The sequence below is a fragment of the Rhinolophus sinicus genome, linkage group LG15, assembly GCF_036562045.2.
Source record: "Rhinolophus sinicus isolate RSC01 linkage group LG15, ASM3656204v1, whole genome shotgun sequence".
NCBI classification, from domain to species: Eukaryota; Metazoa; Chordata; class Mammalia; order Chiroptera; family Rhinolophidae; genus Rhinolophus; species Rhinolophus sinicus.
The window spans coordinates 1,099,706-1,124,470 of NC_133764.1; the positions used below are offsets into that span (position 1 = coordinate 1,099,706).

The following is a 24,765-nucleotide window of genomic DNA, read 5'->3' on the forward strand; positions in this document are numbered from 1 at the left end:
TATATATAAATACTAGAACACAATTATGCTTACCCCTTAACTCAACAATGACTATTAACTATATTAATAAAGAGAGAAGCTGAACTGCAGATATATATAAATTGCCTTCTGTAATGGCTGCTGAGGCACAGAAAATTTATTTAGGAAACTCTTACTGTCCTCCTGGCCTCTAGAAATGTTTAGGTAGTAATGGAAATTTACACCATTATGTTCTTACAGCCTTGGCCCCTATTAAACCTTAAAGTTACAGTTCCCAATTCTAATTAGCAGAAATCAGATTAATGAATGACACTTGAGTGCTTCCAATATAAGCTAGATAGGCCATATTAAATAAAAAAGGTGAATGTTTCTGTCCCCAATCTATATGGAGTTCTGAATTCACCCAATCCTGGCCTATTGTATCCACCCCAACAAACAACAATATATGGTGTTTGGGAAGTGGACATTTTTGTTCAGAAGGGTTAGAAAATTCTTCTGTCATACTAATTCATTTCTATTGTAATGACATAAAGTTTACAGTAAATGCTATGGGACTATGGTGTAATACTAAAATCATAGGCAAATTAACTTTGCCTGAGGTTAATAAAACCCATGATAATATTGATACTGAAAATCCAGTGTATTGGGAAATTGAACTTAATCCTCCCATGAAGTCATTTCTATGGAAACTAATTGGCCAGAAGAAAAATTAGAACTTCTAGATCATGAAATAATAGCGTTTTCATTCATCTAGCCAAACTTATCATAAGATACGAATAGCAGTAGACAAGGGAGGAAAATATATTAGCTTAATAAAAATTATGATAATGCATGTCGGGTTCTCTGGTGGGCTGGGATGTTTGCTCCCCTCACACGCATACGTGTCTAATATTGGACACTTTCTGCCCTTAATCGGTGTTACAGGTTTGATGCTATTGCTCTTGGTCCTAGTTTTACATGCTATACTAGATGCAAAAAAGCAACATAAGACAGAGAAAAAAAACAAACAATAAAGTTGCATCAGGTGGCCAGATGGCTCAGTTGGTTAGAGCCCGAGCTCTGAACAACAGGGTTGCTGGTTCGATTCCCACATGGGACAGTGAGCTGCACCCTCCACAATTAGATTGAAGAGAATGAGCTGCCACTGAGCTGCCGGAGGGGCAGCCTGAGGGGTGGCGGCCTGATGGCTCAGTTGGTTAGAGCACTAGCTCTCAACAAGGTTGCCAGTTCAATTCCCGCATGGGATGGTGGGCTATGACCCTGCAGCTAAGATTGAAAACGGCTACTGGACTTGTGGAGCTGAGCTGCGCCCTCCACAATTAGATAGAAGGACATCTTGGAGCTGATGGGACCTGAAGAAACACAGTTCCCCAATATTCCCCAATAAAATTAAAAAAAAAAAAGAAAAACTCAGATCATGATAGCTCAAAGATCCAGGATATATTTAATTTAGACATATAAGATCTGACTGCCTCCCATTTGTTCACATTTTCTTTTAAATATAAATAATTTGGCCGTGACTGCCATCTAAGGTTATGGTCTTGCCCCGCCCCCAATGGTCCAACGTTCAGCAGGACAAAGGCCGACGCCAACACTTCTTAGGAATGAGCCTTCCTAGCACCGTGGGACCACACTATGCAACCAAAAGGTTGGTCATCAATGCATCCTTTGGATTGATTTACGACCAAAAGAGGGAAATGTGGACAGAAAAGGGGCCACATGTTAAATCTGACAAGCTCAGGAGACTGAAAATCACCACATAAGATGGTGTGAGCATAAAAAATTTCATAACTACTGGTAAGTGGGTCATGGCGGGAAGTCTCATCTTTAGCTTCCTTCATAAAGTTAATCAGTGCCTTTAAGTGAGCCTGTCTATTGTCTTTTTGCACCTAAGAGGACATCCTTAGAATGTCAGTAATCCCTTTTTCCGGACCAGAGCAGGAAAGTACAGAATCCCTCATTATTATTCTTGTCCCTTGATTACCATCTCTGTGTGAACTATTAATAGTCCTCTACCCACCTATGTGAAAGAAGTACCTGTCTCTCCAATTTACTTTTATCCAATCCCAGAGATTTCCCCACTTTGCTTTCTCCCACCCCCTTTAATCTATCACCAGTGGACTTCATGTAACCCTCCTCCTTTGATTCTATGTATAAAATACACTGCAAACCGCCATTTCGCGGAGCATTTTCTTAATCCGTTGAGTTTTTGCTTCCCGGCAATTGTCGTCAGTTTGGCTCAGACAAACTCTTATAAACTTTCTCTTAAACTGATGTTTTGCATTGACACCCCCCCATCTTGGCTGCTCCCAGGGACAAGCACCAAATTCGAAGTCAGATAGCCCTGGGACCCAACCCTGTTGCAGTCCCGGAGTAGCTGTGTGACCTTGGGCAGGTAGGTTGGCTCCTTAGAACTCTGGGTTTTCCTGTCCTTCTGGGTACTGAGGTCAGACTGGGTCCCCTGACCCCCAAGCCCATCTGCCATCCCTACAACCAGACTGGGAAGGAAAGCAGATTAAATTAGGACGGGAAATTCCAGCCTTTTCAAGGCTCCTCTTGGGCCACCCCCTCCTCCGGAGGCCAAGCTGACCTGAGGAGACTGAGGAAGGGCAGGCTGGTCTCACAGGCCCAGCCCCCTGCGTGTGATCACTAACATCCAGCCAAACTGTGGAGAGGCACCGTCAGGCTCCTGTTATTAGCCGAGGAAACTAAGGCAGAGTAGTGATGTAATCCGGCCTGAGGCCACACGGCAGGTTGTTAGGAGCTATAACTTGGACGGGTCTGTCTGGTTCTAAAAAGCCAAATCTAGGAAGTTTGTTGGGGCACTCCCCAAGTCCAGAGACTTCTGGGACGGGCCCAGTCCTGGGGCTTCCACTCAGCCCCTTTCTTTGGGGCTGGAGAAACTGAGGCCCGTGGAGGGGCCACGCCGAGCTCCCGCAGTAACCGGCCAGAGGCAGTTGTGCAGGAGGCTGGATAACATGAATGACTGGAGGGGGCTGCGGTAGAGAAGTGGGTTTGCAGGGCCGACCGGGGAGCTGGGTCAACTCTCTCTCGGGTGGGGCGGGGCAGTCTACCAAGGGGAGGGGCTTCCCACGGAAGGCCTCGCCCCGTCCTGCCTGTCCTGCAGAGCCGCCGCTGGGGAACCCAGTTTCGGAGGAACTTTTCGCGGGCACCCGGCCGCCACCGAGGACAGGGCGGGGCGCAAACGCGCGGAGCGGCAGCGCTCGCTGAGACAGTCGGTGAGGCCGGCGGGCCCGGCGGGCCTCCCGGAGGAGGCGACTGCATCATGGACGAGGCGCCCTTCAGCGAGGCTGCCTTGAAACAGGCACTGGCCGAGCCGTGCGAGCTGGACGCGGCGCTGCTGACTGACATCGAAGGTGCGTCAGGGCCAGTTGGGCTCCGCGCGAATGGGGCGCGCAGGCGGCGCCTGGCTTTTGTCTCCCCGATCCGGGTGGAGGGCGCGGGGCTTCGCTGGGTCTCTGGGCTGCGCGCTGCGAGCCTCGATTTTCAGCCTGTGCAGAGCCTCCCAGCGCCCGCCCTGGCGTCTCGGGCCGCGCCGCGCTCGGTTCCCTGGAGGCTCGTGGCCGGGAGACGTGCACCTCTCGGGGTTCGGGGGTCCGCGCTGCGTGGCCAGTAAGTCGTCAACGCCTAGGTAGCCGCGGCAGGAGCTTGGGACCCGGGCGTTCCCGAGGCCCCGCCCCTGCTCCAGCCGTGACGTCAGCACGGGGGTTACTCACGGTCATTCCCTCCGGCCCGAGAGTTCAGCTCCGCGCGGGAGCTCTTGCGCATGCGCATGGCGCGTCCTCCCGCCCCTCCCCCCAGGGTCTGGCTCTCCTTGTCCAAGACACCCATCGCTTCGGCTTCTTCTGAATACCAGGCCCTGTCCTAGGCACTGGAAGACAACAGACAGACCTGGGCTCCTCACCTTCTCGGGAGCGCAAAAATCCCCAAGGAAACCCGCAAACAGATACGTAGTTGCACTTTGGGATGGAGCAGGGGTGCGGCTGCTTTGGGTACAGTGGTGGGGCAAGACCTCTCCAAGCAGATTTTAGCTGAGACCTGAGAGTCCCTTGCCCTGGGACCAGTTGGCGAGGATGTTTTCCCAGCGGAGAGCATGGCCCAGGCAAAGGCCCTGAGTTTGAGGAAGTGGAGGAATGAGTGCACAGGAGGTGAGATTGGGAAGGTAGGCCAAACGGTCACTTGGCCTTGTTGGCCAGGGAAGGACAGGCAGCGTGGTGCCGGCTTATTCACATCTTTTAAAGCAACACATTCTGGTTGTTATACAGAGAAGGGATTTGGGGACCACCGTGCAGGTACCCATTAGAAGGCTGTTGCCCCACTTTGTACACAGGGCACGCTGAAGCTCCAGCAAATTGCCCTCTATGGTTGCTGTGCAGGTTCAGCAACACTGGCTAAGTTGCACTTGGTTGATGGGGAAACTGAGGCCAAGAGCTCAGGACTCAAACCTCCCACAACCTGAATGGATATGTCCATGGAGCCTGTGGCCTCGCTGGGGTTGGCAGGACAGACACAGCTAAGCCACCCACTCCTGCCCTCCTTCAGCCTTGCAGAGCAGCCCAGCTGGCTGCCAGCCAGGGCTTATCAGCTTGCTCTCCTCTGGGGCCAGGCTAGGGCAGGGCTTGAGTGGGGAGACCCTGATTATGAGGTTTTTCCAAAACAGCCTTCCCATCACTGCATTCTGAACCCCAAACCACAGGTCCTGGGGAGATCTGAGCCTGGCTCAACTAACAGTTCCACAATGAGGGGAGCCTGGAAGGCGCCATGAACACGGCTCCGGGGTCAGGGCTCAAATCTGGACACCACTCACTTACTTTGCCATGCTGTGCAAGCCCTCTCACCCCCAAGCCTCAATTTCCCCCTCTGGATAAGAATGCTTCCCTTCCCAGGGGAGCTGGGACATCCAATCAGAGTAGGTATATCTGGATGCAGCTCTGGCACAGACCTTTCTCATTGACTCATTTATAGAAATATTCTCCCCCAGGACACAGAGGGCTTGGGCAGCCATTGGGGGTGGAAGCAATTGGAGATCAGACTAGGCCCCAGCTCTAGTATGTGAGAAAAAGGGAACTGGGTGTCTTGCTGGGATGGACATGAAGTTTGCCCCTGCGGCAGAGGGTTTCTTGGTTTTTATTCAGACTTTCAGTTCTTTCCCCTAATTATACAACTAATCTCGTTGCATTGTAGAAAAATTAGAAAGCACAGGTGAGCAAAAAGAAGAAAATCTTCCTTAAACCCCCCACCCACAGATAATCTCTGTTAATTATGTGGGGGATTATTTCCTGTGTGTATGTACATATTTTTCTGGAATGGCTGCACACTGTTGATCTCCTTTTTAAAAACAACTTTATTGAGGTATAATTTACATACCGTAAAATTTACCCATTTTAAGTGTACAATTCGGGGAGTTTCAGTAAATTTACCAAACTGGGTGAGCATCACCAGTTGTAGAACATTTTCATCACCCCGATAATGTCCCTCGTGCCTGTTTACAACCGCTCCCTGGTTCACCCCAGCCCCAGGCAACCAGTAATTTGTACTTTTAAAAATTAGAATAGGGTCCGTTGTCACCTGCTTTGTTCCATGTCAACAGCCAGACAACAATCAGGTTTCCTGGCTTATCCACCTGGTCCGTCTTGTTCTGCTCTGCAGTGGACACCCTGAGGCCGATCTTTGCCGGGGGATCCTTGTTTAGTTACCTACATAGGCGGAGGCTCTTGGAGGGGAATTGCTGGTACGAGGCCGCCACTTTTGAGGCTTTACCCCACCCTCAGCGCTGGGGAGCTGGGCAGGTTCGCTAGGTCTAGAGAGAGGTGACTTGGAGGGTGTGAAGGGCAGGGCCCAAGGGTCTCCACGTCTCATGAGGGGAACGGGTTGAGAGCCGGGCCAGGCAGTGCCAGGATGCAGAATGTGGAGCTGGGCTGGACCCAGGAGGCAGTGGGGAGTCTTGGGGAGTGGGTTGGAGCAGGGCAGTGCCGTGTTTGGGTTACGTGTCAGAAGTTTCCTCTGATGGAGGATCACAGCAAGAATAGGGAACTAACTGGGCACGTACTGTATGCCAGCCACTGTGCTGAGCACTGAGTACTCCCAACAACCCCAAGTGGGTACACTTAGGATGTTTATCTTACAGCTGAGTGTCTTGAGGCACAGAGAGGTTCAGTGACTTGCCTAAGTTCACACAGCCAGAACACAGCAGAGCCAGGATCTAGACTCAGGCTGTGGGCTTCAGAGCCCATACTCTTAGTGCTTAACCCCTGGGCTCTTAAGAGTGAGAGTAGGGGACTAGAACAGGGAACCCAGGAGACTGCCCCACGTGGGGCTATGCTGGGGTCATAGAGGGGTCAGAGGCCAGAAGGCTGCCTCCGCGTCCCAGCCCAGAGCAGCCTTGGAATCATGAGACTGAGGACTGGCACCAGAGAGTCAGCCACGGGCCTGGAGCCCTGCTTTGCTGGCCCTGCCGCATGCCCTCCTGCCTGCCCTCCTGGCCAAGCCGTCTGTCATGTGAACAGTCTTGGGGTGGAGCTGCCAGCACCAGTCCCAGGTTCTATGAGTGAAGGCACTGCCCTGGCTACAGTGCGCAATGGCCTCCGATGAGCTCCGTGTCTTCCCCACGCGTCCTTTCTTGTTCTGTGCTTTGGGGTGTGTAGTGGCCCCGGGCAGAGGGAAATCGAGAGTGGTCTTGTTGCACAGGTTTGGGATTACTGTTCAGCCCATGGCAGTTGTCACCTCGCCGCTGATTAATTTATCAGATCTTGCACATGCTTCTAAGTGCAGAAAAGGTGACTGGAGATGGAGGTCCGGAGGGCCTGGCTGAGGGGCTGCCTGGCGCTCTGGCTGGCACTGCTCATTCTCGCTTCTGCCTGGAGACCTCTGTGTTCACTCTCATCTGTCATACCCCTGCGGTCTGCCAAGCTAGGGCAGCTTTCCTGGATCTCGCCTCCCCCCACCCTCTTCTTGGCAGTGCTTTCTTGAGCTCTCTTGGCCCTGGGGTCCCTCCCAAGATGTCTGAGGCAACCCCAGGGGTGCCTTGCCTCTGAGGTCCCAGCCCATGTGTGTCTGAGTGTTTTCTGGGTCCATGCCGGCCCTGCTGGTGGGGACAGCCTGGTGGCTACACTGCCATCCCACACCTCTCCCCATGTGCCCAGTTCTCTCCCTGGTCCCACAAAGCATGGGCCCTGCTTAGAAAGCATAGCCCACTGCCCAGCTCCAAAATCCAGGCACATCACTCCCCAGTTCCCCAATCATCCATGGCTCCCCAGTGCTCCCAAGACAAAGTTCCCTGTCTCAGCGTGGCATTCGAGACCGGCCCCTCCTGGGACATTTTCTATCCTTCCAGAGCCTACCCCTCAAACACTCCCCACCCCAGACACATACTCCGCTCCAGTATGACGCCCCTTCTCCCGTGCTGCTGTGTCCAGAGCCCCTCAGGTACAGCCTGAGAGAGACCTCTCCTATCAGACATGTTCCCCTCCCCATCCCTCTTTCTGCCTCTCGGTGTCCGGCCTGCCCACCTAGGACAGCAGGAAGCAGGAAGCCCTCATGGTGGCCTTGCACTGATGCTTTTCCTAGGGAAAGTACCCTGCCCTCTCTGAACTTCAGGGGCCGCCCCTGGAAAGCAGGAGGTAGAGGCTGTAAGATTTGCTGCCTCTGAGCCCCCTGAAGCCTCTGAGGGGACAGGGTTTGGGGACAGAGCGAAGCATGCTGGGAGCAGGTCCAAGGAGGCAGGCAGGCAGGTGGCTGGGAGTTACCTCTGCCCAATGGTCACCTCGCTGCACATAAACATCCAGAGTGACCTGGTCAGCCCCAGGCAGCAGTCACCTCTGGACAGAAGCCTGGGATCTGGACTTCTCCCCACCGAGAGGTGCAGCCGAGGTGGGAACAGCGGTGCTGGTCAGAGGAAGTGTCTCTGGCCTTATCTCCTGCCAGCAGCAGGCCCTGTGGATGTGCCCTTTGACCCGGGAACTGAGTAGGACTGCACAATATGAGACACATGTCCCATGAGGGGGTGTTTTCAGGGGAGGGGAGAGCCTTAGAAACGGGCATAGGGCTCCTGGGAAGCGGAGTCTTTGAGGTGGTTCCAAGTGTGTGATTCCCCTGCTGGATGTGGGGTTTGGTGGGAGGTGGGGCAGGGCTGGGGGTCCATCCCACCTGGGGGAGTTTGTGGCTTGGAGAAGCCCACTCTGACCTGGAACTCTGCTCAAGCCCCCCACCTCCCAACTGACACCCTAGCTGTCTCCCGCGAGTCTGACCCTCCCAGCCACACCTCAGACCTGCCCCTCTCAGGGCTCTGGGATCCCTGTTCCCCCTGCAACTGGAAGGCTGGGGGCCCAGAGGTCTTCAAATTTAGCCCCTGTTATGTGGCCATAGACAAGTGGCTCAAGCTCTGACCTTCAGGTTCTCATCAGTGTACTGGGAATAATGGAACCAGTTCTTAGACTTGTGGCCATCTGGTCAACTCATTTAGGTCAAGGGATTAAGCAGTACATGACACATAGTAGGCCCTCAACCAGTGCCAGTTACTATTATTATTATTTAGAGCACTTAACCAGGACCTGGCACCTAATATGTTAGCTAAACAAATGTTAGCAGCCATTATCCAAGGAGCCTGTGTTGGAAGTTTCTAGGATGTTCTGGACTATGGTTCCAAGTTCTGAGCATCCACCATCTGGTGATTCTGGGTCTGTGTGGGAGATAAGGGGGGCTGGGCAGGCCAGCGGGGAGCCCCCTGCCCCTTCCCTCATCTCACCCCTGAGGAGCAAGCCCACTGTCTTTACAGATAAAGAGACTAGAGCTAGAAAGAATCCTAGATACGCTGTTGTCGCCTTCTCGCCCAGTGCACAGGCCTCAAGAAACCAGACTCAACACAGTCCCCTTGCCACCCAGCCTGCTGAGAGGGGTGAAGGAGCTGGAGACCATGAGAAGCAGCTGGGAAGCCAGGCCCTGCAGGGAGTATTTCTCCAGCAAAAGAAGCTATTAAGTACAGTGTTGGAGTGGCCGGTTAACGCAGTTGGTTAGAGCGTGGTGCTAATGGGGATCGAAGGTTGCCAGTTCGATCCCCACAGGGGCCACTGTGAACTGCGACCTCCCTAAACACACACACACACACACACACACAGTATTACTGAGTCTCAGGCCAGTTGTCGGTTCTTTACACAAAATTCCTCAAGGCAGCCTTGGAAATGCAAACGAAGCACCTTGAAGTTTCCTGTCACACAGCTCTTGGGGCTAAACAAAACAACCAAAAGTAAATAAAAACGATAAAACCCAGTGCTGGCAATGCGATGAGGAAATGGGACACATTATTACAGGGGAGGTTGTAAAGGGGTTTATCTTTTCCGGAGAGAAGGCTGATGGCTCTAGAACAGCATGCTGCCTTGGATCCACCCACCCATTTCATGTCTAAAACAGGCTGCAGGGAAGCAATCCAAAAGGAAAAAATAGATATAATGTATATAAAGAAATGCTCAGCACTATTGAGACTGGGAACAATTGCTCACCAGCAGAGATCTACCCCCAAAATTGCCACTGCTTCAGGCCCACCTTCCAGAATGGTAGGTGCCTTGAGCCCACACCTAGGACAAGATGTCTGAATTGGTGCCAACCAGCATCTTGTGTAATGGCCATCTTACAGGTCACGTTCAGGGTCTCTCGGTCCGAGCTTGGTGTATGGAGTGGCACAGATGAGGGAAGGATCTGAGAAGGTGACATCAGAGCAAGTTTTGGAGGCGGAACAGGAGGTTGCCAGGTGGACAGAGGATAGCGGGGAGGGCATTCCTAGCAGATGGAATAGCCTGAGCAAAGGCACGGAAGCATGAAGCGCATGATATGTTCAGAAAACACAAGGAAAGTGAGGCTCAGCGAGAGCTGACGCAGTAGGACTCACGGCCAGAGAGCAGCAGTGGGGTGGTGGCTGGCAACCCGCCCGCCCCTCTGAGCTCAGCCCTGTGCTGAGTGCGCTGGGCTCACAGAGTGGGTTCAGACCTCGGCTCTGCCTTGAGGGGCTCCCAGCTGAGCCTTAAAGAGCTTTGTGTTGTCTCCTCTACACAGGCTTCCTGACCTGAGACAAGTGGTGACAGCAAGTCAGGCAGAACCAGGCTGGAGTTGGGGCTCCTGTTCTGGCAGGCTGGGGCTAACAAGTGTGGGCTTGGGTTGGTGGGCCTGTGTGAGCCCCAGATTCTCCACTTGGCACCTGTGGGCCCCTGGGCATGTGGCCACCCTCTGAGTCTTAGTTTCCTCTCCATCTAGAAGTCCAGTCCCATTCCAGGAAGAGCCGGCACAGCCTGGGGCAGCCCTGAGCGCACAAAGGGCAGCCTGTGTCCCTGTCGCATACATGACCAGCTGAGGACATGCAAACTTGCTGACCTGAGTCCTCGGGATGATCAGTTGGTGCGGATGGGAGCAGCAGGGGCAGATGGCAGGCAGGGGCCCGCTCCCTGGGTGTGCGGTGAGCTCATCCCCACCCTGCACCCTCCATCAAGCAGGCAGAGGTGGAACACCCCGGGGTCCCATGAGCCATGTCCTCCCCGGTGGTACTCCTGCCTTATATGGGTTATTGTCCTTCACAATCATGCAGCCATTGTGTTTTACACTACGTAGGACCATTTGCAAATCCCTTGTCTGCCCGTTCCCTGGAGAATTGGTGTCGTTGGCTCAGGCGATAGTCAAACCTAGATTGGAATCTCAGCTCCTTGGTTGCCTCTCTGACCTCCATTCCCCCTCACCCAACAACCACACTGGCCTCCTCACTGTCTCGACATCATACCAAGCTGGCACCCACCTCAGGGCCTTTGCACTTGCTGTTCCTTCTGCCCAGGACATTTTTTCTCCCACCTGGCCTACTCCCTCATTTCATTCAGGCCTTTTCTCAGAGAGGCCAGCCCTGACTACCTCATCTACAATGGCCCCTCACACTCTCTATCCTGCCTCAGTTTCTTCTTGGTGCCTATCACCACCTGCATCCACATTCCTCCATGTATTTGCAAACCATTTGTCTCCCTCATTGGAGCATAAGCTCCACAAGGGAAGGTCTTTGTGCTGTGCCCTGTACCCCCAGTGCCTGGCACGGCCTGATACACAGTAGACTCTTAGGAAAGGGCAATAGGTATTATCAGAGAAATAGACCTGGGCTTCATGGACCAGGCCATGTTAGGGAGGTGGTGAGCTCCCTGTCCTGGGAAGCATGTAAACAGAGCTTGGGGTTCAAGGCCTCATGCATGTTACATAGGTTGTAGGCTCCTGTGATGGCCAAAGCTGGGCTCCTGCAAGTTGATGGTGTGGGGCCCTCACAGGGTTTCCATCCTGGCCTCACTGAATACACAGGCCGGAGAATAAGAGGCTGCCCCACATCTGCTTTCAGAGGGAGCTTTGAAGGTGGAGCCCAGGAGGAGGGGAGGGTTTCAGGTTTCCTGTTGGGTCCTGATAGAATCAGGGAAGGAGAGGAAACAGGAGGAATCCAGGCTGGGGGAGGGAGTAGCAGGGTGAAAAATGGGAGGGGAGGGGGAAGATGGGCCTTCTGGGACCCAGAATCTGTGCCTCCTCCTCTTCCCTAGGTTCAGGGCGTGCTTGCAGGCGTCCCATGTGCCTTTTTTTTTTTCAGCTTCAAGTTGTTGTCCTTTCAGTCTTAGTTGTGGAGGGCGCAGCTCAGTTCCAGGTCCAGTTGCCCTTGCTAGTTGCAGGGGGCGCAGCCCACTGTCCCTTGCGGGAGTCGAACCGGCAACCTTGTGGTTGAGAGGACGCACTCCAACCAATTGAGCCATCCAGGAGCTCAGCGGCAGCTCAGCTCAAGGTGCCGTGTTGAACTCCAGTTGCAGGGGGCACTGCCCACCATGCCTTGCGGGACTTGAGGAATTGAACCGGCAACCTTGTGGTTGAGAGCCCACTGGAATCGAACCGGCAGCCTTCGGAGTTAGGAGCATGGAGCTCTAACCACCTGAGCCACCGGGCAGGCTCCCCGTGTGCCTTTTGAGTCTGCCTTCATGCGGCACTCCCAGGGCTAAGCTGCCTTGAGGATGGTCCACAGTTGGGGAGCCATGGCTAGCCTTTTGGACCCGAAGTCCTGGCTCTCACGGCCAGGACAGGGTAAGGCAGGAGCGGGGCTTCCTTAAACTGCGCCCTGGGTGCCTCTCCTGCCTCACCCTAGTCCCAGACCTATTAACTCTCCATAAAACAAACTCCATCAAATGGATATGAAGCTCCGGCTTGAACATTCCAAGTGTCGGGCAACTCACCACCTGACTGCCTAGTTCTAGACCATTCCGGTTGCTGCAGAGGGACTAACCTTCGTTGAGATCTTGCTGAGGGGTGGGTGCTTCACACGCTTGCTCTCCTAGAATCCCCCCTCTGGAGACCAGGGGTGGAGGCTCAAGAGTGGGGTTGAGCTGCCCTGGATTACACAGCAAATGAGGCCCAGAGGGGGTCTGCCTCCTTAGCTGCATCTGGGGTGCTGGGGGAACTGTGGGGCTGGCTCTTGAATTTCCACCCCCCAGACTTAGCCCTGGCATGGAGCTTCTCCTAGAGATGGGGAGTGAGATGGGGGCTGGTCAGGCCATGAGTTCGGGGGATGGCTGGCTCCTGTATGTTCCAACAGGTGCCTTGTGGCACGCAAGCCCTCTTTCTTGCTGTGTCCTAGCTTAAACTGTCATCCACCCCAAGGCTAGCCCTCCTCTTGGAGCCTGGCCTGACTCCTGCTACCCTCAGAAGGTCAGCGAGTGACTGTCATCTTCCACCTACCTCCTCAGTCTGGATGGGATTGGGGCAGAGCTCAAAGATGTGAGGAATGGAAAACAAAGAGGCAAGAAAATGTGGTGAAGGGAGCCGGCCCAGTGGCTCAGGTGGTTGGAGCGCCGTGCTCCTAAGGCCGAGCTCGCCCCTTCGATTCCCACATGGGCCAGTGAGCTGCGTCCTTTACAGCTAAGATTGTGAACAACTGCTCTCCCTGGAGCTGGGCTGCCATGAGCAGTTGGTGGCCAGCGTGAGCTGCTGTGAGTGGCTGTGAGCGGCCGACCAATGACCGGCGACCGACTGCCTCAGCGCGGGGAGCGCGAGGCTCATAATACCAGCAGGGGCCAGGGAGCTGTGTCCTACACAACTAGACAGAGACAGTGGCCTGAACCAGAGTGGGGGGGAGGTGGAAGAAGGGGGGAAAGAAAAAAGAAAATGTGGTGAAGGGAAGAGAAGGATGGGGCAGGAAGGGGAGGGGCCTGAAAAGCGGGGGAACACAGTAAGGAAAGAAGGAAGCCATGAGGTCTGCTTTTGAGACTGGAGCCTGGACTCGGGTCTTCCCTGTCTTGGTTACTCAAAGTGAGGTCAGGGCCTTTACAACAGCAATGACTGCTTGTGTGTTTTTGGGGTGAGGGAAAATGGGAGCACCCACAGGTGGAGGAGAGAGGGAGATGCAGTTGTTAGAGGAGAATTCTGTTGTGCTTAACAACCCCTAGAAAGCCACTGAAGGACCTGGGAAAGGGGGGAACTGGGTGTATGTGAGGGAGATGAGGCCGAGTGTCCTCATTTTGGGTCCTGGAGTTTCCTCATGTCACCTCCTGGAGAGGGAGAGCAACTGGGGCTAAGAGGTCTCTAGCCCCCGCCACCCCCAGCCCCCCAGCACCATCTGCTCAGTGACCATGCCTGCCTGCCCCGGATTTGGGGGCACGCCCCTTCTAGGCGGCAGGAGCGAAAGGCTGGTGCTGTGGTTGGAGCCCTAGTCAGGCCTTGCTGGTGGGCTGCTTTGCTTGGTCACAAAAGCCGGAGCTGGCCACCTGGGCTATTCTGTGTGTGTGTGTGTGTGGAACTCTGACCTCACACAGAAAGGGAGATACCTAGGTACCTCCTCAAAAGACCCTCAGAGCCTTTATCCTAGGACTGACACCCTGCTCTCCTTACCTTCTGTCCTAGGGATTGGGTCCTCTCTTGGCCTCTCGGACCCTATGGTGAATAAATGAGTCAGGCTTTACCTGGTGACTGCTGGGGGACTGTGAGACTTTGGGGGGCAGGGAAGATGTCACTGACCTCCTGCCCCTCCATCTCAGACCCAGACCCCTCTGTGCTGGGAGTCAGGAAGACTCAAGGGTTACCTGGATGCGTATTTGGGGTAGGGGCTTCCCTTCCTCACTCTGGGCCTGTTTCTTGGCAGGGACCTGTTATCAGGGGCTCGGGTGTGTGGGGGTGGGGGGGTGGGGGGGGTGGCCCTATGCTGGAACTGCCCCAGGAAGGGGAGGTCCCTGTACCCAACACAAAGCAGCCCTTGGCTTTAATTAGTTTCTGGCTACTGAGCGAGGAACCCCTAGCTCCTTCTCTCATTGCCAGGGAGATGTGATTGTCCCATTTTCTAGAGGATTAAACAGGTTTAGAGAGGAGACGCGCTCAGGGTGTCAGTGAGCCAGCGATTTCCCATACATAGCTCCAGGGTGTTGGAGCAGCCCTGCCGGGTCCTTCCCGCCCTGTGCTCACTCCGCGGCACTGGGAACTGAGGTGGTGGGAGCTGGGATGGCGGGTACAGTGACCGCCAGTAACCCCGGCGATGTTGGCACCTAGCGGGTTAAAGGCCGGCGCCCGCGGGTAACCTCGGCCCCTTCAGCACCACGGGTGAAACCGGAGCTTGAGCCGCGGTCGGGGGTGGGGTGGGGGGGCCGAGGCGGGGCCCTAGTGAAGCTGTGGCGCGGCCGCTGATTGGCCACGCGCGCTCACCCCATGCCCGGCCTGCGGCCCAGGGAGGGCGGGGCGGGGCGTGGCGGGTGGGCGGGGGCGTGGCCAGCCGGCGGGGCGGGAGGCTAGTTCCGCGGGCTTTAAAGCGCTGCGGAACCCTGACAGGTGAAGGCACCGAGACCCGCAGGCCAGCGGCCTGGACACCCTGCAGGGGTGGCAGGCGCCGGCCACAGAGCCATGGATTGCACGTTCGAAGGTATTTTGTGGAGGACCCCCACCCCTCAATTACAGAGCCTCCATCTCTGCTGCGAGGTCACTCTTCCCGGTTCCGTAGAGGGGGGCGTCTGTGAGTGGTGGCTGTGATACTCAGAGTAGGAAAAAGCCGGTTTCCTAGGGGGAGGTGTACCAGTTCCCAGATCGCACCCCAGCGTCTGGAGTGAGAAATAGGTGGCTTTCCCACATCATCTGCTACCCCTCTGGGCCAGAGGGGGGAGAAGCAGAGAGGAAGACCAGTTGTCCTGTCGCCCAAGGAACGCCGCTTTTGGGGGGCATCCTTGGGCTCTCCAGGCAGACAGTAGGAGCTCTGGATTGTCCAAATCCAGGATTCCAGCCCTGGATTCAATCAGTTTTCTTTGGGGGCCTCTGTTTCCCCATCTATCAAAAAAGCTCAGTGAGAATTGGGGTGAGGGATGGGAGACCCTGCAAGTGAAAGTACTTTATGATCCGCATAAACCTGGGAGGCCCACAGAGTGTTTGTGTTTGAGGACCCAGGAGGCTGAGCCTAGCACCCCAATCTTACTCTATTGTAAGCCCCCTGCAGGGAGTCCCCTCCTGCAGCGACGTTCCTGCCTGGGCACCTACCAGGAGACACGCGTCCCCACTCTGTGCCAGCTGCCTGCCCAGCAAAGCCTCGCAGCAGCCCCGCCAAAAAGGGTTTAATCTTTTTTGTTGTACAGATGAGGAAACAGACCCAGTGAGAGGGCTATTGGCCCAGGCCCCACCTCAAGCGTGGACAGGGCTGGGGGCTCAGGCTGGGGATCTCGGGAGCACTTGGGGCTCCCAGAGTTGTGCTCCTGGGTCCTGCAGAGCACTTTGACCCAGTGGGTTAGAGAGCCCCAGGCTGACCCAGCAAGGCTGTTAGTCGCCAGCTGGGCCAGAGGGCCTGTGGCCAGGCTGGGGCTCTGGCGGGGAGTGTGTCCCAGTCTGTACGAGGAGGAAGGAGTTAGGACAGACAACATTTGCTTTTATAGAAGGGAAACAGAAGCCTTGAATGGCCGGATCCCGAGGCTGCTTGGCTGTGTCCAGAGTCTGGGCTTGTGTCCAGACCATGCAGAGACACACTAGTTGGCACACACGTGGCCAGCAGCTGGCTCTGCCCCAAGCCTTGGTCTGTTCTACGGAGGAATGGGTAGGTGATGGCAGCTCTGAAGTTGGCAGCCTTGGGCCCAAGCCCCAGCTCTGCCCCAGCCTAGGTGTGGGGCCCTGGCCCTGCTCGGCACTGACCTTGTCCAGTTGTTGCAAGGACTATCTGATACCATGGGAAGCACTAGGCATTGTTCCAGATGTCACAGGTACCCAAGAAATGGCTGTGTGTCTGGGAGCATGGGCTCACGGGGGTAGCACTGCTTGCACATGTACAGCAGTGTGGGCAGATGTATCGTGCCCTGGACAGGGCCAGCCCCTGCCTCACTGTTGCTCACACAACCTTTCTCCTTTCCCCAGACATGCTTCAGCTCATCAACAACCAAGACAGTGACTTCCCTGGCCTGTTTGACCCCCCCTATGCTGGGGGCGAAGCAGGGGGCACAGACCCCCCCAGTCCTGAAGCCACCTCCCCGGGCAGCTTGTCTCCAACTCATGTCGCGATGAAGTCCCCACTCGAAGCCTTCCTGGGAGGGCCTAAGGCAACACCCTCCCCTGTGTCCCCTCCCCAGCCTGCACCTGCACTGAAGATGTACCCACCTGTGCCTGCCTTCTCCCCTGGGCCTGGTATCAAGGAGGAGCCAGTGCCGCTGACCATCCTGCAGCCCCCCGCCCCGAAGCCCCTGCCAGGGACCCTCCTGCCCCAGAGCTTTCCAACCCCGGCCCCACCGCAGTTCAGCTCTGCCCCTGTGCTGGGCTATCCCAGTCCTCCTGGAGGCTTTTCCACAGGTAAGGGGACGTGCGGAGGGAGGGGCGCAGGGAGAAGGGTCTGCTCTGGTCTCAGGAGGAGAATTTGCAGGCTTTAGAGATGGCTCTCTGCTGCTGGAGACGCGCCCATTACTAGCAGCACTTGTGTCCCCACTGTTGGGTGAAGCATTGCCTCCTACTCTGCCAGGGTGTCCACAGCAGTGCTGCCCTTCCTCAGGGGCAGTGACTCATTCAGGGTCACACAGTGACAGGGACCTGAGGGGCAGGGGGAAAGTGGGTTAAGGGCAGTTTGTGCCTGAAGCCCCAGCCTTTATCTCTGCAGGTACACCTCCAGGGAGCACCCCACAGCTGCTGCCTGGCCTGCCAGGGGCCCCACCCATCTCCTTGCACACCCAGGTCCAGAGCGCAGCCCCTCAGCAGCTGTTGACGGCCGCAGCCACCCCCACAGTGGGCCCTGGAACCACCACCGTGACCTCGCAGATCCAGCAGGTCCCGGTGAGGGGGTTTGGCCAGGCATTGGGGAGGTGGCAGCCCCTGGACCAGACACACAATTCATAGCTGAGACGTCCCCCCACTCCCAGGTCTTGCTGCAGCCCCACTTCATCAAGGCAGACTCTCTGCTCCTGACAACCATGAAAACGGACATGAAGGCAGCGGGTGTCAGCTCCCTGGCCCCTGGCACAGCTGTGCAGACAGGACCTTTGCAGGTGGGTGGCATGGGCAGGGTAGAGGGTATGGGGTCTGCACACATGTGTGCCCTCCTGGTAACCATGCCTGGCTCTGCAGACCCTGGTGAGTGGCGGAACCATCTTGGCGACAGTGCCACTGGTAGTGGACGCTGACAAGCTGCCCATCAACCGGCTGGTGGCCAGTGGCAAGACCTTGGGCTCCGCCCAGAGCCGTGGTGAAAAGCGTACAGCCCACAACGCCATTGAGAAGCGCTATCGCTCCTCCATCAATGACAAGATCATCGAGCTGAAGGACTTGGTAGTGGGCACTGAGGCGAAGGTATGGGCAGAGACACGCACAGGCACAGCCGGGGGCGAGCCTGGGGACAGAGGCAGCTGGAAGGACGAGAAGGACGGCCTGTGCCTGGACAGACTGCACCTTGGGCTGCAGTCTACTCAGGCCTGGCCAGCTCCATTTACTCAGCTAAACTTCACGGAGGAGCCCCTGTGCACCAGGAGCGATTCTAGGCGCTGGAGATACAGTAGTGAACAGACAGGCAGAAGTCCTGCTGTCGAGAAACAGACGTTTTAGCTGGGGGGTGACAACAAACAAGGTAGATCAGTAAGGGTTAGAGCACAGCAGACGGTGCTAAGTGCTATGGAGGAAAATCAAGCAGGAAGAGAGGTGCACACCTCAATCAGGTGGTCAGGGAAGGTCTCACAAAGGTGATATGACAGCAAATCAACACCTGAAGGAGGTGAGGGAGTGAGGCGTGAAGATAATACTAGTAGTTAGGCAGACACTGTTGTATGTCTTTTACATGTTAATCTGTATGCCCTTACTGAGAGGAAGGTTGTTCCAAGGGAAGAACATTCTATGTAGAAGGAAGGGCAAGTGCAAAGGTCCTGAGGCAGCTGTGTTGCAAAGCACCCCCGCCCCCCTTGCTTAGGTGCCCACTTGCCAGGCCTGACTGGCCACCTGTGCTGTCTCCCTCCCACCCCCTGCAGCTGAATAAATCTGCTGTCTTGCGTAAGGCCATCGACTACATCCGCTTCCTACAACAGAGCAACCAGAAACTCAAGCAAGAGAACTTGGGTCTGCGCACTGCTGCCCATAAAAGCAGTGAGTCCTGGCCCCCCATCGCCCCTGGTTCTGGCCCCACCTCCAGCCCTGGTCCACCCCTGTCTCTGACCCTACGAGGGCGCTTAGCCTCTCCTTTGGCCATAAACTGGTCCTCAGAAGCTAGGCCAACTCCCAGTCTGCCTGTCCTCCCAGGGCCCTAAGTTGATTTGCCTGGGATGGGGTCTCTAGCCTTTACCCCCAGCCCTACTCCTTTTCTGCCTACAGAATCTTTGAAGGACCTGGTGTCAGCTTGTGGCAGTGGAGGAAACTTGGACGTGCCCATGGAGGGCATAAAGCCTGAGGTGGTGGACACACTGAGCCCACCACCCTCAGATGCAGGCTCACCCTCCCAGAGCAGCCCCTTGTCCCTTGGCAGCAGGAATAGTGGCAGTGGTGGCAGTGGCAGTGACTCTGAGCCCGACAGCCCAGTCTTCGAGGACAGCCAGGTTGGGCCCTGCACTGTGGTCCCTTTCTGTCTCCCAGTGACATCCTCTGAGCCCCAAGACTGGGTCGGGAAGAGGCCCCTAACACCCCACCTCCCATTTTATAGACAGAAAACCCAAGGCCTGCAGCCATGCGGGCTCCCACAGGAAGGCTAGGCAGAGCGGAGCCCTCCTCCCCGAGCCATTCTCCCTGGGCCACCCCCGCCCTTTCCTCACCACCCTGCCTGCCTCCACCAGGTAAAGCCAGAACAGCTGCCGTCCCCCCACAGCCGGGGCATGCTGGACCGCTCCCGCCTGGCCCTGTGTGCACTTGTCTTCGTCTGTCTCTCCTGCAACCCTTTGGCCTCCCTGCTGGGCAGCTGGGGTCTCTCTGGCCCCTCGTATGCCACCAGCATCCACCAGGGTTCCGGGCGCAACATGCTGGGCACTGAGGACCGAGGTAGGACAGGCCGGCATGAGTACCTTTGGGAGAGATGGGAATGAGGACTCTTGGGGGTGTAGGCCCTAGGCCTGTGGGCTGGGGCTCTGCATTCCCTGGGAGTTGTGTGCCTAGGCCTCTGTCTGCCCCCAGATGGCCCTGGCTGGGCCCCGTGGCTGCTGTCCCCACTGGTCTGGCTGACCAATGGGCTGCTGGTGCTAGTCGCCTTGGCGCTTCTCTTTGTCTATGGAGAGCCGGTCACGCGGCCCCACTCAGGCCCGGCTGTGCACTTCTGGAGGCATCGCAAGCAGGCTGACCTGGACTTGGCCCGGGTAAGGGGTCAGACCCTGGGACGGGGATGGAGGGTGGGCAGGGAGGGGCGAGTGGCACCTAAGAAGGTGCTGGGCATCACCTGCTCTTCCCTACGTGCTGGGCTCACCTTGAGTCTGCCCTGTCCTCCACTCTTGTCTACCCTTCGGACCCCCACTGAGCCTTGGGGGCCCAGCCCAACGCTAGTGGAGGACACGGGTCATGGCGGGAACTCGAGGTGGAGGGATCTTCAGAGCTAGAGGGAAATCACGTGCTCAGGATGCTCTGACCCCGCTTCACCTGGAAAACCCTCCTCCGCAGGGGGACTTTGCCCAGGCCGCCCAGCAGCTGTGGCTGGCCCTGCGAGCGCTGGGCCGGCCCCTGCCCACCTCCCACCTGGACCTGGCCTGTAGCCTGCTCTGGAACCTCATCCGCCACCTGCTGCAACGTCTCTGGGTGGGCCGTTGGCTGGCAGGCCGGGCAGGGGGCCTGCAAAGGGACTGCATTCTGCAGGCAGATGCCCGTACCAGTGCCCGAGACGCGGCCCTTGTCTACCACAAGCTGCACCAGCTTCACACCATGGGTATGACGGGAGAGGAGCTGGGCCCGAGGGGCTCCTGCTGCCTCCGCACCACACCCTGGCCTCACGCCCTGTCTTTTCCAGGGAAGTACACTGGTGGGCACATTGCTGCCACCAACCTGGCGCTGAGTGCGCTGAACCTGGCAGAATGTTCAGGGGACACTTTGTCTGTGGCCACGCTGGCTGAGATCTATGTGGCTGCCGCGCTAAGGGTCAAGACCAGTCTCCCGCGGGCCTTACATTTTCTGACAGTGAGTGGGTGCTGGGGACAGGGCTAGGGTTTGTCTGTCTTTGCAACTGTGACTAGTGGCTCCCTGGGTAAGGGGCTGCACAGGGTGAGGCACTTGGTCATGGGGTGGGCTCCAGGGTCTGGGTTGGAGCCCCTGCTGGGGTCCAGTGTGACAGCCCAGCTCCCTTTCCCCACAGCGCTTCTTCCTGAGTAGCGCCCGCCAGGCCTGCCTGGCACAGAGTGGCTCAGTGCCGCTTGCCATGCAGTGGCTCTGCCACCCTGTGGGCCACCGTTTCTTCGTGGATGGGGACTGGGCCGTGTGCAGCCCCCCAAGGGAGAGCCTGTACAGCTCGGCTGGGAACCCAGGTGCTCTCTCACCCCTGTGCCCAGCTCCCATCCTCCCCTCAGTCCCCCATCCCATTGCTCATCCTCACTCTTCCCCACCCCTTGTCCCCTAGATCTCCAGCTGTCCCTGCCCACATCTGTTTATTGCCTGGCCATCTGTTGTTGCTTTGGGGGCTGGGTCTCTCTCAATTGGGGCTCTTCAGCAGCAAACAGGGAGACAGGGGTCTGGGGGCAGGTGGTTGATTTGGAAAGTGGTCCTGAAGAGGTCCGACGGGAGGGTGTGTACGGAGCAGATTGCACTGTCAGATGGTGGGTTATCCTCTGCAAGGGCAGAGGCAGGGGTATTCATCCACCAACTTTCATCTGTCCCAGAGCCAAGCCCACCTGTGTGCCCAGGAAAGAAACCTTGGTGTAGAGAGGGGAATACGGGGGGGGGGGGGGCTTTCCTGCCACCCCACTCACCCACTCCTCCCCACAGTGGACCCCCTGGCCCAGGTGACTCAGCTGTTCCGTGAACATCTCTTGGAACGAGCACTGAACTGTGTGGCCCAGCCTAGCCCCAGCCCCGCATCAGCTGACGGGGACAGGTGAGTGTCTCCAGACTCCCCAGGAGACAAGAACCTTCTACCCTGGGGTCTGGCAGTGGCTGTGTCCAGGGAACTGTGGGGGTGATCAGAGCCAGGAAACTGTCTACTCACTGTGTGGCGTCAGGTAGGTCTCAGCTCCAATCTGGGTCTCAGTTCACACTAGCCTGGCAGGAGGAGACATTGGCACTTTGTAGAGCCCAGAAGTCAGACCACGCTCCGGTGGGGAGGTGATGAGGACCAGTGCCCTCCCTGGGCTCGCAGGACCCTTGCCACCTGTCCTAATAGCCAGTGTCTCATGCTACAGGGAATTCTCAGATGCCCTTGGGTACCTGCAGCTACTGACCAGCTGCTGCGACGCCGCCGGGGCCCCAGCCTGCGGCTTCTCCGTCAGCTCCAGCATGGCCGCCACCACTGGTGAGCCCCCAGGCCCCCTGCCCTGCGGCGCCCTGCTCAGCCCCAGCTCCATAGCAGCTGCAGTGTGGCCGAGTTTCAGGGAGCACCCCCTTCCCCCCCGGCTCCCTGCAGGCACAGACCCAGTGGCCAAGTGGTGGGCCTCCCTGACTGCTGTGGTGACCCACTGGCTGCGGCAGGATGAGGAGGCAGCCGAACGGCTGTACCCACTGGTGGAACACCTGCCCCTCGCCCTGCAGGAGTCAGAGTGAGTGCAGGCCGCTGCTCCTGGCCCTCAGCACCGTGCCCCGCCACCCCCACCCTCCACTTCTGTTCTGTGGAGTTGGGATCACCACCCTTTCTTCCCCATGAAGCTGGAGCCAGGGCTGTGGGAGCTCAGTGAGGGCCTGTGGCGTGGTCTGACCATCACTCCTGCCCTGGCCCCAACAGGAAACCCCTGCCCAGGGCGGCTCTGCACTCCTTCAGGGCTGCCCGGGCCCTGCTGGGCCGCGGGAAGGCAGAGTCTGGCCCGGCCAGCCTGACCGTTTGTGAGAAGGCCAGTGAGTACCTGCAGGACAGCCTGGCCACCACACCAGTTGGCAGCTCCATTGACAAGGTGAGGGGTGGGGGCAGGTCCACGGGGTCACAGCATTTCCACTCCCATGTCGTTCTCCCCTGGCAGGTCCACGGGGTCACAGCGTTTCTACTCCCATGTCATTCTCCCTTGGGCTGCAGAAGACTGTGGGGTTAGCCTGACAGCACAGTACTGGGGGCCCAGCTGGCCTTGCTTTTGGCTAAGGCTTGGGTCCAGGGGAGAGTGGTTGCCCCATCTGGCTTCAGTTCCCCCACCCCCTGGAGGAGGGGCGGGGTGAGTGGTGGCAGGGCCCTCCTTGGAGGCTGCTCCTGTGGCAGGTGGTGCGTGTGGAGGCCTGGAGAGGCGGGCGGCCCCGCGGTGCATTGCTGTTGCATTGCATGTGTGTGAGGCGGGTGCAGTGCCTCGGCAGTGCAGCCCGGAGCCGGCCCCTGGCACCGTGGGCCCCCACCCTCCCCTCCCAGAGCTGGAGCTCCCCCTTGACCCCTGTCCTCCACCCCCAGGCCATGCAACTGCTCCTGTGTGACCTGCTCCTTGTGGCACGCACTAGCCTGTGGCGGCGGCAACAGCTGCCTGCACCAGCCCAGGCCTTGCAGGGCCCGAGCAATGGAGCCCAGGCCTCTGCCCTCGAGCTGCGTGGCTTCCAGCGGGACCTGAGTGGCCTGAGGCGTTTGGCGCAGAGCTTCCGGCCAGCCATGCGACGGGTGAGTGCCCACAGGCCCGTTACCTCACAGTGCGGACACGAGGCAGCTGATGTGAGGAGAGAGTGGGGGCCTGGCCTGAGCCCCTACTCTCCTGGCCCCCTTTTGCTTAGGTGTTTCTACATGAGGCCACAGCCCGGCTGATGGCAGGGGCCAGTCCCACGCGGACACACCAGCTGCTGGACCGCAGTCTGAGGAGGAGGGCAGGCCCTTGTAGCAAAGGAGGTGAGAGAGGTGGAGGCCCTTGTCAGGATGTGTGGGGGCGCTTTCCTAGCCCAGCTGGGAACGGCCCAGAAGGTGTGATGGATGCTGAGGGCTACTGTGTAACAGAGACTGGGGACCTCATGGTGCTTATCTACCTGAGAAATCCCATGCAGTGACTGTATTTTGTGGGATACGTGACTGTGCAAGTGTGTCTCTGAGTGTGTTCCATGCTCGGCCCTGGAAAGGGTCTGAGTCTCCGCGGGTGTTCCTAAGACAGGTGGGGAGGCCAGGGACAGGGCCTCTGGTGGGCCCTGCAGTCCACTGGGTGTGGCCGGGCCCCTAAGCTTCGTCCCCACGTGGCCCCGCCCCCTGACGCAGCCCTTGTGTGCAGGTGCGGGGGTGGAGCTGGAGCCGAGGCCCACGAGGCGGGAGCATGCCGAGGCTCTGCTGCTGGCCTCCTGCTACCTGCCGCCCTGCTTCCTGTCGTCCCCGGGGCAGCGCGTGGGCATGCTGGCCGAGGCGGAGCGCATGCTCGAGAAGCTCGGCGATCGCCGGCTGCTGCACGACTGCCAGCAGATGCTCATGCGCCTGGGCGGCGGGACCACGGTCACCTCCAGCTAGATCCCCGCTGGCTGCTCGGGCGCCAGCGCTCGTCTTGAGCCACCTCGGCGCCCTTTGGCTGTGTCCCGGGCCGGAGCCTCGATGGCAAAAGGCAGCTCCGGAGACCCCGGTGTCCACCCATGGACTGCATTGTCTTGGCGGACGGGGGAGCGGGGCGGGAGACTGGGAGACCCTGGAGGGCTTTTGCTTCTTGACATGGGAGGCCAGAAAGGGCGCGACCCCGCCGCCACTGCCCGCTCCCCATCGTGACGAGCGGCGGCCAGGATGGTGCTGACCTCTAGTGGCCGATCAGGGGATTGCAGGGCCGCGCCCCTGCATTTGGTGTCACCTCTTTGCAGGCACCCAGTGGCTTTTCCTTCTCCTGTCTAAAGGGAAGACAGGTACATGTCATTCAGCCGAGGGGGCCTGATTTGGCTTTCCTGGACAGCAAGGGGCCCTGCTCCAAGGCACCTCTTTCCCTTCTGGGGAGATCTGTACATAGTGTAGATCAGGGCGCGCCAGTCTCCTGGCCTCTGAGGCTCAAGTATTACTTTGCCTTTTGCAAACTTTATTTTCATAGATTGAGAAGTTTTGTACAGAGAATAAAAAATTATTTATAATCTGAATTTTGCTCCTTTGGGGAGGGTGTGTGCTTTGGATGATGTACTTGCCAACCAGAGGGGGCCCTTAGGGGGTCCTCTGGGCCTCCCTGCAGCACCCAGGCCGACTTCCCACATCAGTCCACCACAAGGGACTAGATTTCCCCCTTCTGATGTTATGGTATCTGCAGGGTATGACCTTCAGATGAC

General features: G+C 57.5%; 1 protein-coding gene across 6 annotated transcripts; it reads left to right on the forward strand.

Annotated features, from left to right (window-relative positions):
• Window positions 1–3,088: 3,088 nt before the first annotated feature.
• On the forward strand, window positions 3,089–24,582 carry SREBF1 (sterol regulatory element binding transcription factor 1). Of its 6 annotated transcripts, none has more exons than XM_074319796.1 (19): window positions 3,089–3,356; window positions 16,360–16,788; window positions 17,090–17,262; window positions 17,349–17,474; window positions 17,554–17,775; window positions 18,444–18,558; window positions 18,784–19,004; window positions 19,239–19,440; window positions 19,573–19,751; window positions 20,050–20,311; window positions 20,393–20,559; window positions 20,735–20,903; window positions 21,361–21,469; window positions 21,774–21,883; window positions 21,995–22,127; window positions 22,310–22,475; window positions 22,955–23,155; window positions 23,266–23,377; window positions 23,748–24,582. In XM_074319796.1, exons 1-19 carry the CDS (start codon window positions 3,266–3,268, stop codon window positions 23,975–23,977), a joined length of 3,417 nt encoding a protein of 1,138 aa, XP_074175897.1. In that variant the 5' UTR covers window positions 3,089–3,265; the 3' UTR covers window positions 23,978–24,582. The 6 variants fall into 6 exon arrangements, with proteins under 6 accessions (XP_074175897.1, XP_074175895.1, XP_074175899.1 ...); XM_074319795.1 differs by having other exon boundaries at window positions 3,095–3,356; window positions 19,555–19,751; XM_074319797.1 differs by lacking the exon at window positions 3,089–3,356 and adding an exon at window positions 14,748–14,893 and having other exon boundaries at window positions 19,555–19,751.
• The last annotated feature ends 183 nt before the right edge of the window (window positions 24,583–24,765 follow it).

Coding starts and splice junctions, on each gene's coding strand:
- SREBF1 (XM_074319798.1), top strand. CDS start 3,266: ATGGACGAGGCGCCCTTCAGCGAGGCTGCCTTGAAACAGGCACTGGCC. Junction 17,475..17,553: donor TGCAGACAGGACCTTTGCAG/GTGGGTGGCATG, acceptor CTGGCTCTGCAG/ACCCTGGTGAGTGGCGGAAC. Junction 22,128..22,309: donor CTCGCCCTGCAGGAGTCAGA/GTGAGTGCAGGC, acceptor TGGCCCCAACAG/GAAACCCCTGCCCAGGGCGG.